At 44.8% G+C, this 16,349-nt stretch overlaps 1 protein-coding gene across 1 annotated transcript in view; it reads right to left on the reverse strand.

The window, feature by feature from the left end:
- Positions 1-16,349, reverse strand: part of CASP7 (caspase 7) — a 35,231-nt gene that overhangs the window by 13,460 nt on the left and 5,422 nt on the right. Inside the window, exon 2 of the mRNA XM_016186816.2 lies at positions 14,213-14,352. Within this exon, the coding sequence (XP_016042302.1) occupies positions 14,213-14,352 (140 nt within the window). The remainder of the gene's footprint in view (positions 1-14,212; positions 14,353-16,349) is intronic.

The raw sequence follows: 16,349 nt of genomic DNA on the forward strand, positions 1-16,349 counted from the left end.
AGATTTTGACCAAGATTACTATGCAGAGAAGAAACACAGGATTCTTGTTTTGGGACCTGTTGGTAAGTTCAAGACTCTTGATAAGCCAGTGAACTGAAAGCTCTAAATCTTCTTAAAAAGTTCATGTGTTTCACAATTGACTGCAGAGATTTTTGTTTGTTTGTTCTTTGCTGTTACCAGGGTTTTACCATTCCAGGCTGATTTTTTTTTTTAGAGAGAGAGAGAGAGAGAGAGAGAGAGAGAGAGATAGATAGAGAGAGAGAGAAACAGCAGAATTTATAGGATCAAATATGGACTGCGCACATAGCAAAACAGGCACTCTCCCAAGACCTTCAGCTGCATATTTAAAAAAAGAAAGTCTGATCACAAATTCACTGGATATTTAGGATCAGATCAGCACAGTGACCAACAACTCAGATTATCATGGTAGAACAGCCTTAGTAAGCACTGAAGTTGGACAGGCACGTTACAGAAGCAAGTTGGTTGTCCAACATGTCTCCTAGCTATCCAGAATGTTCCTTGGTGTTGTCTTTCCTCATCAAAAGGGAAAGTGTTATTATCATCATAATGAAGCACAAATCTCATTAAAGGGACACACAGGTAATGCCTGCTTTAATTATCAGGAAATAACTAGATTATCCATAATTTCTTAAGCAGTCATTTTTTAGGACAAAACAAAATAAAAACTGTAACTCACAATAGATAATATTCTCCAATAAGAATGGGGCAGGGTTCACATTTTAAGAAACTTACGCTGAGAATTTCCCCGAAACTAAAGATGGAGATAGACCAGCAGATCCAGGAGGTGCGAAGAGTTCCAAGAACAGTGAATCCAAACCGAAGTTCACCAATGCTTACAATAATTAAAATGCAAATCTTAAAGCCAAAGAGAAAAGTCTGAAGGCTGTTAGAGAAATGCAGAGTCACCTGCAAGGGAAATCTCTTAAGACTATCAACTGATTTCTCAACCGGAACTCTCAAGACTAGAAATAACTACCAAGAGGTATTCAACATTTCGAGTGGGAAAGACTTCCATCCAAGAATGCCTTATCCTGCTAGGTTATGTTTCCAGTCTGAAGATGGCATGAAGAGCTTTTCAGATACGAAACAGCTGAAGGAATTCACCACCACTAAACCAGTCCTATTAGGAATATTTAAAAAGGATTCAGATAAAATGAAAATACAGAAAGTTGTCATAGTTGAATAGGGAGACAACTAACAAAACCAGGAAAATAAGCAAATGAAAAAGCCCAATGAAGAGTATCAACTTAGACAGCAGAACTGAGGTTAACAAAAGGTTATGTGGGGAAGGGGCAGAAAGTGGTCCAGTGGGTTTTGGTGGAAGGATAATGGTGCTTTGCTGGGGACAGGGGTGGCGTAACATATTTTAAGGAAGACATTGTACTTCTAAGATATTTAGAGGCTTGTAAACCAATGCTACCTCAAAAACAAATTAAAACTATTAATAAAGTTAAAAAGATAAGTATACATTGCCTCCTTTACAAAGAAGTGAACAATCTCAGAAAGAACAAGATGAATTTTCACAATCCATGTGCAATTCTAATTTCCCCCAAAAGGGATAAACATAGGCTTTATCTTCTTCCCGATTCCCGAGGCTGCCCCATACATGAATTATATCTTTCTATGTTTGGAAGGGACTATAAGCGAGCAAACCTGCTTCTGTTTACTTTCTGCAGCATCTTCCTGAATAGGATTCGCAGTACCTCTATCTGTTTGCAGACATTCATCAGTAAAAAAGTAAACACATCACCAAGCACACACTCCTCCCGGGGCTGTTTCATTCGGAACCAGAGCTCTCTGGTTTTCCTAGCTCCTCTGTCTAAATATTTGGGGGATAATTCATTCATGGTTTCAACATTCCAACAGAGGGCATCTCTCAAGAGTCCAAAGACACGTAGGCACAGAACACAAAACAGAAGGAAAGAAGCAATGGGGAAGAGGTACCTTGGGTCTCCATCAGCATGCAGGCCAGTCTGCATCAGAACGAGGCTGAGCAGTGTGTTTCTCTTTGCCCTGTAGTAGGAAAAGCTCAACATGCTTGTGCTGGGCAGGGGACAGAGCCTGGCTTAGCCTGCCAGCCCGGGAGGCCCGTAACTGAATCAGCAGTGAGTTGTGAGCTGGACTTTTCCATAGGATCATTCACACTGAGGCCACACAAGTCACACTGACCGGCAGGCACTGACCTTGTCTGCTGACCTGCAGAAATGCCCAGGCCTGTTGGCTGCATTCTCTGCCTCTGTCCCAGGTCAGTCCCCCCAATCTCTCTCTGTACCTCACCTTCAATCAAAAAGAAAGAAAAGGCCCTGCGGGAGAGGATAGGGGGCAGGGAGTTCACTGGAATGGTGGAGTCATGCAGTCATCGAGCTCCTGTGATATTCCTGGTGGCGGTAAGACAAACTAAAATGGGCAGCTAAGAAGAGAAATCCTGGGAGTCGGGTGGTAGCGCAGTGGGTTAAGCGCACGTAGTGCAAAGCCAAGGACTGGTCTAAGGATCCCAGTTCGAGTCCTCGGCTCCCCACCTGCAAGGGAGTCGCTTCACAAGCGGTGAAGCAGGTCTGCAGGTGTCTGTCTTTCTCTCCCCCACTTTGTCTTCCCCTCCTCTCTCCATTTCTCTCTGTCCTACCCAACAACAATGGCATCAATAATAATTACAACATGGGCAACAAAAGGAAATAAATAAATAAATATTTTAAAAAAGATTTAAAAAAAAGAAGAGAAATCCTTTAACCCAAACAGATCAACCTCCACATTTCTCCAATCCTCCTAGATAAAAATATAGTGACCTCTAACAATAACAGTTGATAGGACTTAAATCATAATTTTAAAAAAATGGGAAAATCTAAGGGCTGAGAGGTGACTCAACTGGCAGATCTCGGGCTTCCCATTCGTGAGGCCCTGGTTTGATTCCCTGACCCAGAAGACGGCATGACGGACAGCATCATGGAAGTTTCATGGATAATGGAAAGGCATTTTGGCATCTCTCCCTCACTCTCTGAAAGTATAGAATGAAAAACTGGGGGCCAGGCGGTGACGCACCTGGTTGAGCGCACATGTTACAGTGCACAAGGGCCCAGGTTCAAGTCTCCGGTCTCCACCTGCAGGGGGAAAGCTTCACGAGTGGTGAAGCAGGGCTGCAAGTGTCTCTCTGTCTCTCTCCCTCTCTATCTCCCCCTCCCCTCTCAATTTCTCTCTGTCACTTTCCAGTAAATAAGTAAAAAGAAAACAAGTTCAAAAAAATAACAAACCAGAAAAACTGGGCTGGGCCAGGGAGATGGTTCAGCAGTATAACAGACAGGTGAGGCCCTGGGTTCATTTCCTAAGACTGCATTAAAAAAAAAAAAAAAGAAAGAAAGAAATACATAAAGTAAATCACCCAGAGGCTGGGGTGTGTGGAGATGGCTCAGCAGGTAGAGTGCAGGACTTCGCATATGTGTGGCTGGCCCCTCAAACTCAATCCCCAGTAGCATATTGGCTGGAGCAGAACTATCTGGTATCTCCTTAAAAAATAAAAGTGTAACGGGAGTCCGGAGGTAGCATAGAGGGTTAAGCGCACGTGGCGCAAAAACGCAAGGACTGGAGTAAAGATACCAGTTCGAGCCCCCAGCACCCCACCTGCAGGGGAGTTGCTTCACAAGTGGTGAAGCAGGTCTGCAGGTGTCTCTCTTCCTCTCCCGCTGTTTTCCCCTCCTCTCTCTAGTTCTCTCTGTCCTATCCAACAACAACAATAATAACTACAACAATAATAACTACAACAATAAAACAAGGGCAATAAAAGGAAATAAATATTTTAAAAATAATAATAAAAAATAAAAGTAAATATTTAAAAAAAAACACCCAAGGAAGGTTGAAGGACCCTTCATCAAATGAGTGCAAAGCAGGGTCATCTCTGTTGTCATTTCCAAGGAAAAACAAAAGACTGAATATTCTGTAAGTAGTCTAATAACCAAGAAGAAGGAACAATGATGTCTGAGTTAAGGTTGCAGGCTCCAGAATTTAGAACAGCTAACATACTTTTGTTCCCGTTCCACAACCATTGTATCTGGTCTTTTCCACTTTCAGCCAAGCAATATACAAACTCTCCACAACAGATGCAGCACACCAAGCCAGAAGCTCCAGCAAGTTCAGGGTTCGAGCCGGTAATGTCACAGTCCACATGTCCAACTCAGGAACACTCATTCCCCAACAAGCAATGGGTCTTAGTTCCATAATAACTTCCTGTTAAACAGACTGAGACTTTTCTCTACTCATCTATTTTATTTGCTGCTACAACTACTGTTGTCGTTATTATCATTATTATTGTTATTGTTTGCACCAAAGCCACACTCAGTTTTGGCTTAGGGTGGTGCTGAGGATTCTACTTGCCTACTTGAAAATTGGCTGTCATGAGACTGAAGACGTAGCTCACTGGGTAGGATGGATGCCTTGCTGTGTTTTGCCCTGGCTTAAGTTCAGGTCCCAGTATCACGTAACAGTGCCTTGGTAACAGTTTTAGGGTTTTTCTGACTAAAAATGTCTGCCTAGGAGTGATGAAATCATGTATGGCTGTAAACACACACACACACACACACACACACACACACACACACACACACACACACACACACACACAGTTACTATGGAAACCCAGTTATTTGCTTATCACCCTCAATTTCTCTTTTCACCAAAGAGCTGATTTCTTTACCCTCTGGAAGAACCATAGTGTGAAATAACTGCACTGTTTCCATGCATGTCGAAACCACAACTTTGGGGTTTCTGGATCAAGTGACCAGATTGGAGAGGGGAGGCTGGCTTCTCCTCGAACGCACACTTGGCCTTTTTAATCAGAAAGTCCATCCCCAGCCCTGTGGAAACAGCTGCGTGTATCTTGGAGCTCCGTGGAAACCCAGCAGAAAGAGGCAGTTTCAGTGAAGAATTAAATTTGCTGGCCCAGGGTCAGGCAGTGGTGAATCTAGTCGAGTGCATAGGTTACTATGTGCAAGGACCGGGGTTTGAGCCCCGCCTGCAGGGTTGATCTCCACAAGAGGTGAAGCAGAGCTGCAGGTGTCTCTTTTTTCCCTATCTCCCTTCTCTGTCTCTATCCAGAAACAAGGAATAATAATAATACTAGTACTACTACTAATAACAATACTTTGCTCCGCCAGGGGATTAGCATGGTTGAACAGCTCAAGGCCACTGCCGTGACATTTGTCAAGAAGGGCAGGTAGGTGGGGGAAAGAGTCCAGGAGACCAAATTAGTCTGGGTCACTTTCGTGGTCCTGCTGGGTGGTGGTGGGGACAGCGCCTCACTTCTTGTCTTTCTATCTCTGATGACTGCTGAAGGGTGAGGGACCAGCTATCCTTTTAGGATTCTCCCAGTTTTAACACTGCCATTCCTTGATTTTTTCCTCGTGAGGAATAATGTACGAGTTCTTCTCTGTCAGTGGTTCAGAAAGTGGACTGTTCACTCTGCTTCTCACAACAGCTCAGTGGACAGGAATTGTAGGCTTCCCTGTCAGGCAGAGGACACAGGCTCAGGAAGGCTGACGGACCCTTCATCAAATGAGTGCTAGGCAGGGTCATCCCTGTTGTCACTTCCAGTGGTGCTGTGAGTACAGCACTGTCACTGGGGCTCTTTATATGCGGAGTGAGGAGCCAGGTGGCTGGTATTCTGATATCCTGGGGTTTGGGGTGCAAAGCCTTCCCTCCCTTATTGAAAAGTAAAGGCTGTGCGTGTTTGCATTTTCTTGTTTCTGCCTTTCCTTCTTTCTTTGTGTTTGTTGTCTCCCACATGCACAAGTCCGCTACTATGAGCCACTTTTTCTTTCAGATTAACTGAGAGAGGGAGGGAGGGAGAGGGAAAGGGAGAAGACAGGGAGAGAGGAGGGAGGGGAGGAGGGAGGGAGAGAGAGACAGAAAGTGCAAGGGACCAAGAAGAAAAGACACCGCAGTGTTGGGACTGCCTCCAATGTTACACCAGGTGGTGCCAGGGTTCAAATCCAGGTTGTGCACATGAGAAGACACAATCCTGATCCGCTGAACTATCTCTCCGGTATAATGCTCCTTTTCTTTCTCTCCTCTGTTAATTTTATTTATTTTTAACTTTTCCCCCCTCTTATTGCCCTTATTCTTATTGTTTATCATTGTTGTTGTTGGACAGGACAGAGAGAAATGGAGAGAGGAGGGGAAGACAGAGTGGGGAAGGGAAGCTTGTGAAGCAACCCCCTGCAGGTGAGGAGGCGGCGGGGCCCTCAAATCAGGATCCTTATGCTGGTGTTTGAGCCACCTGCACATAACCACTGCCTGGCTCCCAGTTTTATTTATTTATTTACTTATTTATTTTGCAAGGTCACAGATGGAACTCGGGCCTCACACATGCACACCACTGAGTTGTCTGCTCCTTCAATATTTTTAGTCTCCAATCAATATTTTAGAGAGAGGGGAAAGTGGAAAAAGAGAAAGACATGGAGAGGAGAAAGAAAGACACTACAGCACTGCCCCATCATCATGGAACTCCCTTGGTGACACCCACCGTGCTTCTGCGTGGTGTCAGGCTTGAACCCGGGGCCTTCCACTTGTGAAAGAGCATGCTGTCCTGCGTGGGTTATTGTCCGGCCCCCTGGGCTTGCTCCTGGACCCTTAGTGCCCTTTTTTTTCTGTTAGGGAACCCAGATAAGTCCTGTTTCAATCAACTTGAGGAGAGTGAAGTGACTAAGTCATTTTGTACTTGTTTTGGAATATTATCTTTGGAATGAGTTAGAGTCCAGTCTTTTCTGACAACGCGAGTCCCAGCTCCTCCTATAGCTCTCTGCTTCCCCCTGCTGACATCCCACAGCCAGCCTCTGCACCCCCACTCTGTATCCTAAAATTCAGCACTGGCAGCCTCTGTTACGAGTTATTTCCTGCATATTTCCTGCAACCTGACACTCTGTAAGAAGCTGAGTTTATATGTGGGGAAGGGGCTGCCTGGGTCACCTAGATGGCAGGCAGCCTGTGCTGGGTGCCCCATCCCATCGAGAGGGGGCCCTCTCGCAGCAGCTATACTCAAGAGGAATGGAGACTCTGCTCATGCTTGATTCATGGTTTTTGAAGTCCAAACTACCCGTTGTTGTCAAATCTGCAACTGGAATCTTTCTTTCTTCTGTGACTTTCTGTGTTTTACAAGCACCCTTCAACTATGAGAAAACCCAAGGGCATTTAAAAACAGTGTACCTTAAAGGAAGCTTCATCAGTTGAAGAAGGCTGGCTTATTTGGGGCCCAAAGGAATGGACATAAAATGATACTGTCCTGCCACCTAGTGGTATTCGGGTGAAAAAAGCCAGGCCAGAGCCTAGTATAGTAAGACCTGGCTTTGGGTGAGGTGGGGTGGGGGGGGCAATGAAGGCTTCTTTCTGTTTTCCAGAATTCTCCGAATGTACAGAGGAGGGTAGGGAGGGGATTGTGTCTGCTGAGGTCCTGTCTCATCACTAGGGCACAGAGGTTAAAGCACTGATGGCCAATGGCCCAGGTGTGATGACAGACACTTGCTCTTCGCTTCCAATCACACCACACCACTGTGAATCACGGACCCTGTGGTCTAGCCACCACCTTCCTTACGGTCTCTTCTCCCTTCCTGGGCTCTTGTTTCCTCTCCAAGTCCTGCCGCTCCCCTTCACCTGACCTGGTTCCAGCCCTGTCTATACCATCCAGTCTCAATTGGTGAAACACAATGGCTCCTCACTTACACCTGCTTGTGTCGTCCCTCTTTGGTGTGTTCTCTGCCACACTGCAGCTTAGGGGTGTATGTGTGTGTGTAATTGGCCAACATTTTAATGATTCTCATATTTTTTTTAAAAATTTCTTTATTGGGGGATTAATGGTTTGCAGTCAACACTGTATGTGTAATATTTTTTCAGTTTTCCACATTTCCATTCTACCCTCACTAGATCCTCCTCTGTCATCATGTTCCAGGCCCTAAACCCTTCCCCTTACTCCAGAGTCTTTTATTTTAGTGCAATACCCCAAGATTCTCATGTTCGTAATGTGACCTGTGGTCAAGGCTTTATTTAGTCTGGCCTTTGTCCATGCCCTGCCTCCCTAACCCCTATTTATATTTTTCCTAAAATCGGTCTGCCTTGGAATCCTTTACCACCACAGGAACCAGGCGGTGGGCACACCTGGTTAAGTGCTCACATTACAGTGCACAAGAACCCTGGTCCCCACCTGCAGGGTGAAGCTTCACAAGTGGTGAAGCAGGGCTGCAGGTGTGTCTCTGTCTCTCCTCCTCTCTATCTCACCCCCCTCAACTTCTGTGTCTATCCAATAATAAAAATAAAAAGGTTAAAAATTATATATATATATATATATATATATATATATATAGTCCTTTATCACCATCCCCACTTCCCTCTGCACGACTGAAGGGCAAACTTCACACCCACCACCCACCCTGAACCTAAATGATGGTGACATCTCAAATCCATGGCGGTGTTAGAAGTTCCCCTGAGCCAGGAACTTATGGTAGGGTCTCCTCTTCTAAGAGAACCTGATGAAGGTGAAAGGTGGCATCAGAAATGGATCTGTGTGGGAGCACACTGGACTGTTTGTAATTATCAATGAAAAGCGGACTGGAAAAGTACATATATATATAATTAGAATGGGAGAGACGTGGTTCTTGTAATGACTCTGTCTCTCACTCACTGACTATTCTCTTGTTGAGCTAGCGTCCTGTGACAACAAAGTACTGGACTTTAGGACCCCTTTCATCCTCCTTTCCCTCTCTCATCTCTCCCATGCATCTATCCAGGAATTAGAATTTCATCCATCCTCCCTTCCTTTCTTCCTTCCATCCAAGAATTAGAATGTCACTCATCAAGAATAAGAATTCCTTCCATTCATTCACTACTCAACCACTCATTAATTCATTCACCATTAACCATTCATTCATTCATTCATTCATCCACTCAACAAAGAGTTCTAAATTAAAATTCAGAAACAAGTGGTTTGGGAGGTGGAGCAGTGGATAAAGCATTGGATTCTCAAGCATGAGATCCTGAGTTTGATCCCCGGCAGCACATGTACCAGAGTGATGTCTGGTTCTTTCTCTCTGCCGGTCTTTCTCATGAACAAATAAATAAATTCTTTTAAAAAATTGAGAAATAATATGGAGTTCACAAAGACGCCCAATGACATGTTGAACACATTAAAAAACAAATTGGCTGGTAGAAAGCAAGTCTGGTGTGGCCCAGTGGTTTGACAAGGACGATTGGCTTTCTCAACTAAATTATACAGTGGACACTTTTCTTTTTTTCTTTTTTCCCCCTTTTTTGTTGCCTTTTTAAAATTGCTGTTGTAGTTATTGTTATTGATTGATGTCGTCGTTGTTGGATAGGACAGATTGAAATGGAGAGAGGAGGTGGAAGACAGAGATGGGAAGAGGAAGATAGACACCTGCAGACCTGCTTCACTGCTTGTGAAGTGACACCCCTGCAGGTGGGGAACCGGGGGGCTCGAACCGGGATCCTTAAGCTGGTCCTTTCGTTTTGTGCCACGTGTTTCCTCTCCAAGTCCTGCCACTCCCCTTCACCTGACCTGGTTCCAGCCCTGTCTATACCATCCAGTCTCAATTGGTGAAACACAATGGCTCCTCACTTACACCTGCTTGTGTCGTCCCTCTTTGGTGTGTTCTCTGCCACACTGCAGCTTAGGGGTGTATGTGTGTGTGTAATTGGCCAACATTTTAATGATTCTCATATTTTTTTAAAAAATTTCTTTATTGGGGGATTAATGGTTTGCAGTCAACACTGTATGTGTAATATTTTTTCAGTTTTCCACATTTGCATTCTACCCTCACTAGGTCCTCCTCTGTCATCATGTTCCAGGACCTAAACCCTTCCCCTTACTCCAGAGTCTTTTATTTTAATACAATACCCCAAGATTCTCATGTTCGTAATGTGACCTGTGGTCAAGGCTTTATTTAGTCTGGCCTTTGTCCATGCCCTGCCTCCCCAACCCCTATTTATATTTTTCCTAAAATCGGTCTGCCTTGGAATCCTTTACCACCACAGTGGGCACACCTGGTTAAGCGCTCACATTACAGTGCACAAGAACCCAGGTTCAAGCCCCTGGTCCCCACCTGCAGGGGGAAGCTTCACAAGTGGTGAAGCAGAGTTGCAGGTGTGTCTCTGTCTCTCCTCCTCTTTATCTCACCCCCCCAACTTCTGTGTCTATCCAATAATAAAAATAAAAAGGTTAAAAATTATATATATATATATATATATATATTCCTTAACCCGCTGCACTACCGCCTGATCCTGATCCTCCAGCGGGCACTTTCTAGAAGAGAATCATCTACATTTGCAGCTCCAAGGTCTTAGCAAGAGTATATGCCTTAAAAAGCACCAAAGCACTAGTAAGTGTTTACCACTGCTATTTTAGAGACTTTACCCCTGCTGAGGTGTGGAGATTAAACAAGTTGTTGCTAAGTAAAAGTGGAACAGGTTTCAATAATGCAGTTGTTTGGGAAGTTTCAATAAAGCCTTTTTAGGTACACTTCCCAGAAACTGCGAAAACAAATGTTTGCTAGGTCTGAGTAACAATTCTTTTGATAAGTTGGGTGATTTCCCAGTTCTTTACTTATGTAACAATTGAAGAAGGAAGTAGATGAGCTGTCATTTCAAAAGCTGAACTAAGGAAGTCAAAGAATTAAATGACATTACTGTAACAAAACTCCTGCTATCCTATGTGTTTATTCTTTTTAAAAATATTTATTAATTGGATAGACACAGCCAGAAATTGAGAGGGAAGGGGGTGACTGAGAGGGAGAGACACAGAGAGACACCTGCAGCCCTGCTTCACCACTCGTGAAGCTCTCCCCCTACAGGCGGGGACGGGAGACTCGAACCTGGGCCCTTGCGCACTGTAACATGTCCGCTCAACCAGGTGTGCCACCAACGGCTCCCTATGTGTTTATTTTTATTTTTTTTTTAACTTTTTTCTTTGTTTGATAGGACAGAGAGAAATTAAGAGGGAAGGGGAAGATAGGGAGGGAGAGAGACAAAGAAACACATACAGTACTTGCTTCGATATTTGTGAAGCCTTCCCCACCTTTGGGTGGAGAGCAGCTGCTTGAACCAGGATCCCTGTGCATGGTAACATGTTTACTCAACCAGGTGCAAGACCACTCACAGCCCCCCACCCCATGAGTTTATTCTTTGGTTCCTGGCTTTTATGTAAAAATGAAAAGCAAGTAGTGGTGATACTGGGCTTTTTCATTCTAGTAGAAATCCCACTGTAAGTCACAATTTTAATGCAATGTCAACGTATTTTGACGATGACTTGATAATACTCGTCATTTGTCAACATTTATTTGCTGAAATGAGATGGAAATGTATAGTAGTTGAACCAGCAACTTGGTCTACACAAAGTTATTAATAGCAGTGTAGGATAAATTTATTTACTACTTCTGGTATTTGAATAAATGCCTTAAAGTTTATGAATACACATATGCACACAAGACATACATCACACTGAGGTATGCAAGGTGATCAATAAAAGAAGTTCAAGCAACTAGATCTATTGTGTTAGGAGAAAATAATGGGAGAAAAGGAATTTTCAGGGGATAAAGAAACAATACAAACTTTAGTTGTTAAAGCAGAGTTTTTTGTGTGCGTGTACTTTTAATGGGTAAAGGTGGTTATGAGATTACTATTGGTTTAGATTTCTCTGAGCACATTTCAATGAATGAGTTTAGCAAGTGTTTCTATTTATAATACACCATTCATCTTTATGATTTCCAGTAAGTACATCCAACGGTCTTGTTGAGACTTATGAAATAATGTCTGTTTCTTTATCACCAATGGGTAATCTGATTAACCCAAATACTCAATGAACTGGGAAAAGTGAAACATGATATTTTGCCACTGTTTTGACAAGAAATGCATGCTGTCTTAAAATGTACAAGAGGGACAGAAGATAGTTCACCCAGTAGAGTGCACACTTTTACTGTGTACGACATCCTGGGTACAAGTCCCCAGCCATTACGTGAGAGCATCTGCACAGAGGTTTAATAAGAAGTGGAGCAATGAAGGGAGTCGGGCTGTAGCGCAGCGGGTTAAAAGCAGGTGGCACAAAGCACAAGGACCAGCATAAGGATCCCGGTTCAAGCCCTGGCTCCCCACCTGCAGGGGAGTCCCTCCACAAGTGGTGAAGCAGGTCTGCAAGTGTCTATCTTTCTCTCCTCCTCTCTGTCTTCCACTCCTCTCTCCATTTCTCTCTGTCCTTTCCAACAATGACTACAACAGTAAAACAACAAGAGCAACAAAAAGGGAATAAATAAATAAATAAATAAATAAAGTGGAGCAATGCAATGGCTTCCCTCCTCCTTTCTCTGTCTCTCTCTTTTTCCTTTTCTCTCCTGGTGAAATAGATCACTTGGATTGTGTGTTGCTTTGCCACACATGCAACCCAGGTTCAAGCCTGACTACCACTGCATTGAAGGAAGCTTTGGTGTTGTGGTTTTTCTCTCTACTGAAAGTTGTAGAATCATGCTGGAGTGGAGTTCCAGAAATAAGCCTGGTAGCAGAAAAAATAATGTCCAGGGGTGTATGTGGCTTTTGGTTTTGTTATTTATTTGAAACAGGGAAGCAGAGACAGTGAAAGAGACCACAGCACCCTAGCTTCCTTCAATGCAGTAGGGGCCGGGCTTGAACCTAGGTCTTGGACATGTCACAACAGCACACTATCCGGTGAGCTATTTTTGCTAGCCCAGATGCATACAGTTTTACAATGTTACTTTGGGGACATGTGAGCAAAACCAATTTGAAGGCACTTCTTTCTCTTTCTCTCTCTTTTTAAATTTTTGTTTATTTATTATTGGCTAGAGACAGAGAAATTGAAAGGGGGAAGAGGGATAGAGAGGGAAAGAGACAGAGAATCACCTGCAGCCCTGCTTCACCACTTGTGAAGCTTTCCCCTCGCAGATGGGGATCAGGGGCTTGAACTTGGATCCTACTGCACTGTAATATGTGCGCTTAACCAGGTGTGCCACCACCTGGCCCCCTTGAAGGCATTTCTGTATGGGACTTGCACCAGGCAGTGGATTAGCCTAGATCAAATCACCTCATGACTTTGGGAAGTACTCAGGAGCTGAAGTGCTATTTTTCTGGACACTGCATTGGGTACTCATGATTCTGAGTAGCAATCAAAATTCCCACAGTTCAGGTGCAGGATGCTGGGGCCTCGCCACTTTTTAAAGTCCTGTTCAGGGTTAATGTGAACTGGAGCTCCTGAGGGAATGCTGTGGGGATCCAGCCTGCCCCTTGTCACTAGATCTTGGGAGCACTGGTTGGGAATACCCCTAATGCAGCCTTTACATCCTCACCCGTTTCCTTCTAGGTGAGACACGGCTTATAAAGGCTCAGGAAATCTGATGCTTTGACCTGGTCCATGGACCACTCCTGCCTTTTATCTCCCTCACTGCCCCTTTATGGCCAAAAGTGAGGGGAGATACAGAGCCCCTCCAGTTCCTGCATCCCAACTTTTAAATGGAAACACACAGGGGGGCTGTTCAGTGAGGGGTGCCGGTACCGTGAGGCTTCTGACTCCATTGCCTTCACTTATTAGCTGTCAGCAGCAGTGCCAGCCATCTGGCCGGGAGGTGGCTCTGTGACGGAGCACAGGACTAGCACGAGAGAGGTCCCGAGTGTCATCCCCAGTACTGTGTATGTATTCCCAGTACCGAGTATGTCAGTGATGTTCTGGTCCTCTCTCTTCAAATAATTCTGTTTGTGTGGAGCCAGAGCCTGCATGCTTTGGTTTGCTGCTTCATTCAGGTCAAGAGACAGACAGAAAGAGATAGAGTGGGAAATACCACTGCCCCTCCCATAAGATGTCAGGGCTGGAACCCGAGCTGCGAGCTGCGTGCTTTTGAACTTTCGGAAGAATATGAAAGGAAAGTAAGCTACTAAAGCTCTTGGTACCTCAGTTTCCCTACCCATCACAGTGCTAATAATTGAACTGTCTCCTGCGTAGCTGCTGGCCTATTCTCCCTTCACACCTTGGCTTGTTCCAGGGACACTGTGTCCTTACATGCAGCTGGCAGGACCCCGTGCAAACCTCTTAGGCCTCCAGAGCACAAACCTCTGTCCTGAAAGTCCCCTGCCCACGAGTGGCAGAGATGGCAGAGTCATGGCAAGCTTATGTGGCCAAGGCCCCTTTTTAAGGAAGGACACTTACTTGAAGAGGGACTGGATGAAGGAGGACCGGTCTGGTCGGGCATCCACTGTGTCTGCTAACTCTTCAGCTCCCTCCTCTTGCACGTCAGGGGGAGTCTCAGCCTTCTCCTCCCACATGACAGTGCTCAGGTCATCTGCCATCTGGAAGGAGGAAACCGAAGCAGAAAAATCAGTACTGGCGGCACCTCTGGACTCGAATTATTTCTAATGATACTCACTAGGTAAGACGGGGTTTGACTGAGCCTAGAGACAGCCGTCGGGTAGTTAGCTCCAGAGCCACTATCAAGTATTCAAGCACCTGAGCGCCAGATTGGTTGCAGAATTTACACACAAAGCAGAAACGGAAACCGAGTCTTCGTCCTCGGCGAGCCCCTTGTCCAGCACTCCCAGTTTAGCTAAATGCTCACTGTGCACACGACACCAGGAGGTTTCCTTCAGGTTTGCAACAAGAAGAAATCCCCTTAAATTCTAGCCCAATCTTTACCTGGCATCATTCAGAGTCAGTTTGAAAACAACAACAACCTGGTGGTCAAAAGCACTTTCTGTTTCAGATGACTGCACACGGTCCCACCCAGGACAGATTTCTTTCCTTTTTTTTTTTAAGATTGATTTGTATATATTTTAATATATTGTTTATTTGTTGACTAGAAATTGAGAAGGAAGGAGGAGATAAAGAGGAGAGAGGGAGAGAGGGAAAGAGAGAGAGACAGAGAGAAAGAAAGGCCTGTAGCATTACTTCACTGCTTGTGACGTTTTTTCCCTCTGCAGGTGGGGACCAAGGGCTTGAACCCAGGTCTTTGTGCATTGTAACATGAGTGCTCTACTGAGTGCACCATCATCTGATCTGGGTTTATGTGTTAATGAGAGAGACATAGAGAACCGGAGTGTCACTCTGGCATGGAGTGTGACACAGGAGATCAAACTCAGGATCTCATGCTGGAAAGCTCACTTCCTGGGCTGCCCAGAAACAGATTTCCGCATTGGCAGGTGCAGGTCTGTATTCCTGATTTCTCAAGAATCTTTAGGTGGGGACTGAATGCTGGCTTACCCCGTGTGAGTCCCTGGTCAGGCTCCACATGCCAGGGGGAAGCTTCACAACTGGTAAAACAGTGCTGCAGGTGCCCCCCCCCCAGTCTCTGTCTCTCTACCTCTTTACATCTCTCTACCTCTCATCTTCTATCATTAAAAATGGCTGCCGGGGGCGGACTGAGAAGCTGCTAGGCTTGAGCTCTGATCACATCTTCTGGAAACGGTTCCAGATGCCACCAGGATGCTGGCCAGGCTTCCCTGGATTGAAGATCCCACCAATGTGTCCTGGAGCTCTGCTTCCCCAGAGACACACCCTACTAGGGAAAGAGAGAGGCAGACTGGAGTATGGACTGACCAGTCAACGCCCATGTTCAGCGGGGAAGCAATTACAGAAGCCAGACCTTCTACCTTCTGCAACCCTCAATGACCCTGGGTCCATGCTCCCAGAGGTCTAGAGAATGGGAAAGCTATCAGGGGAGGGGATGGGAAATGGAGATTGGGTGGTGGGAATTGTGTGGAGTTGTACCCCTCCTACCTTATGGTTTTGTTCATTAATCCTTTCTTAAATAAAATTTAAAAAAAAATTTAAAAAAAAATGGCTGCCGGGCACCGGTGGTGGGAATTGTCTCAATTGTACCCTTCTTATTCCACAGTCGTGTGTATCGTTATTAAACACCTTATTGGTGTTTAACAATGACAAGGAAGAAAAAAAAAGAAGTTGAAAAAAAAAAAAGAAGACACAAAACAGACCTTGGAATTGGCTTGGTGTACTGCACCAAAGGTAAGGACTCTGGGGTGGGAGGAGGGTTCAGGTCCTGGCACACGGTGGCAGAGGACCTACAAGGGGGTTGGATTGTTATATGGAAAACTGAGAAATGCTATACATGTACAAACTACTGTATTTTATCTTTTTGTTACTGTATTTTATTGTTGACTTTAAGCCATTAATCCCCCAACTAAAAAAAAAAAATTCAGAAACTATGGTAGAAAAAAATGGTTGCCAGGAATGGTGGGGTCCTATAGGTACTGAACCCCACCTGGGGGCAGAACAAAAACAAACAAACAACAACAAAAAAACACTTTAGATCTCCACTACTTAGTTACACAGT

The sequence above is a fragment of the Erinaceus europaeus genome, chromosome 14, assembly GCF_950295315.1.
Source record: "Erinaceus europaeus chromosome 14, mEriEur2.1, whole genome shotgun sequence".
Taxonomy (NCBI): domain Eukaryota; kingdom Metazoa; phylum Chordata; class Mammalia; order Eulipotyphla; family Erinaceidae; genus Erinaceus; species Erinaceus europaeus.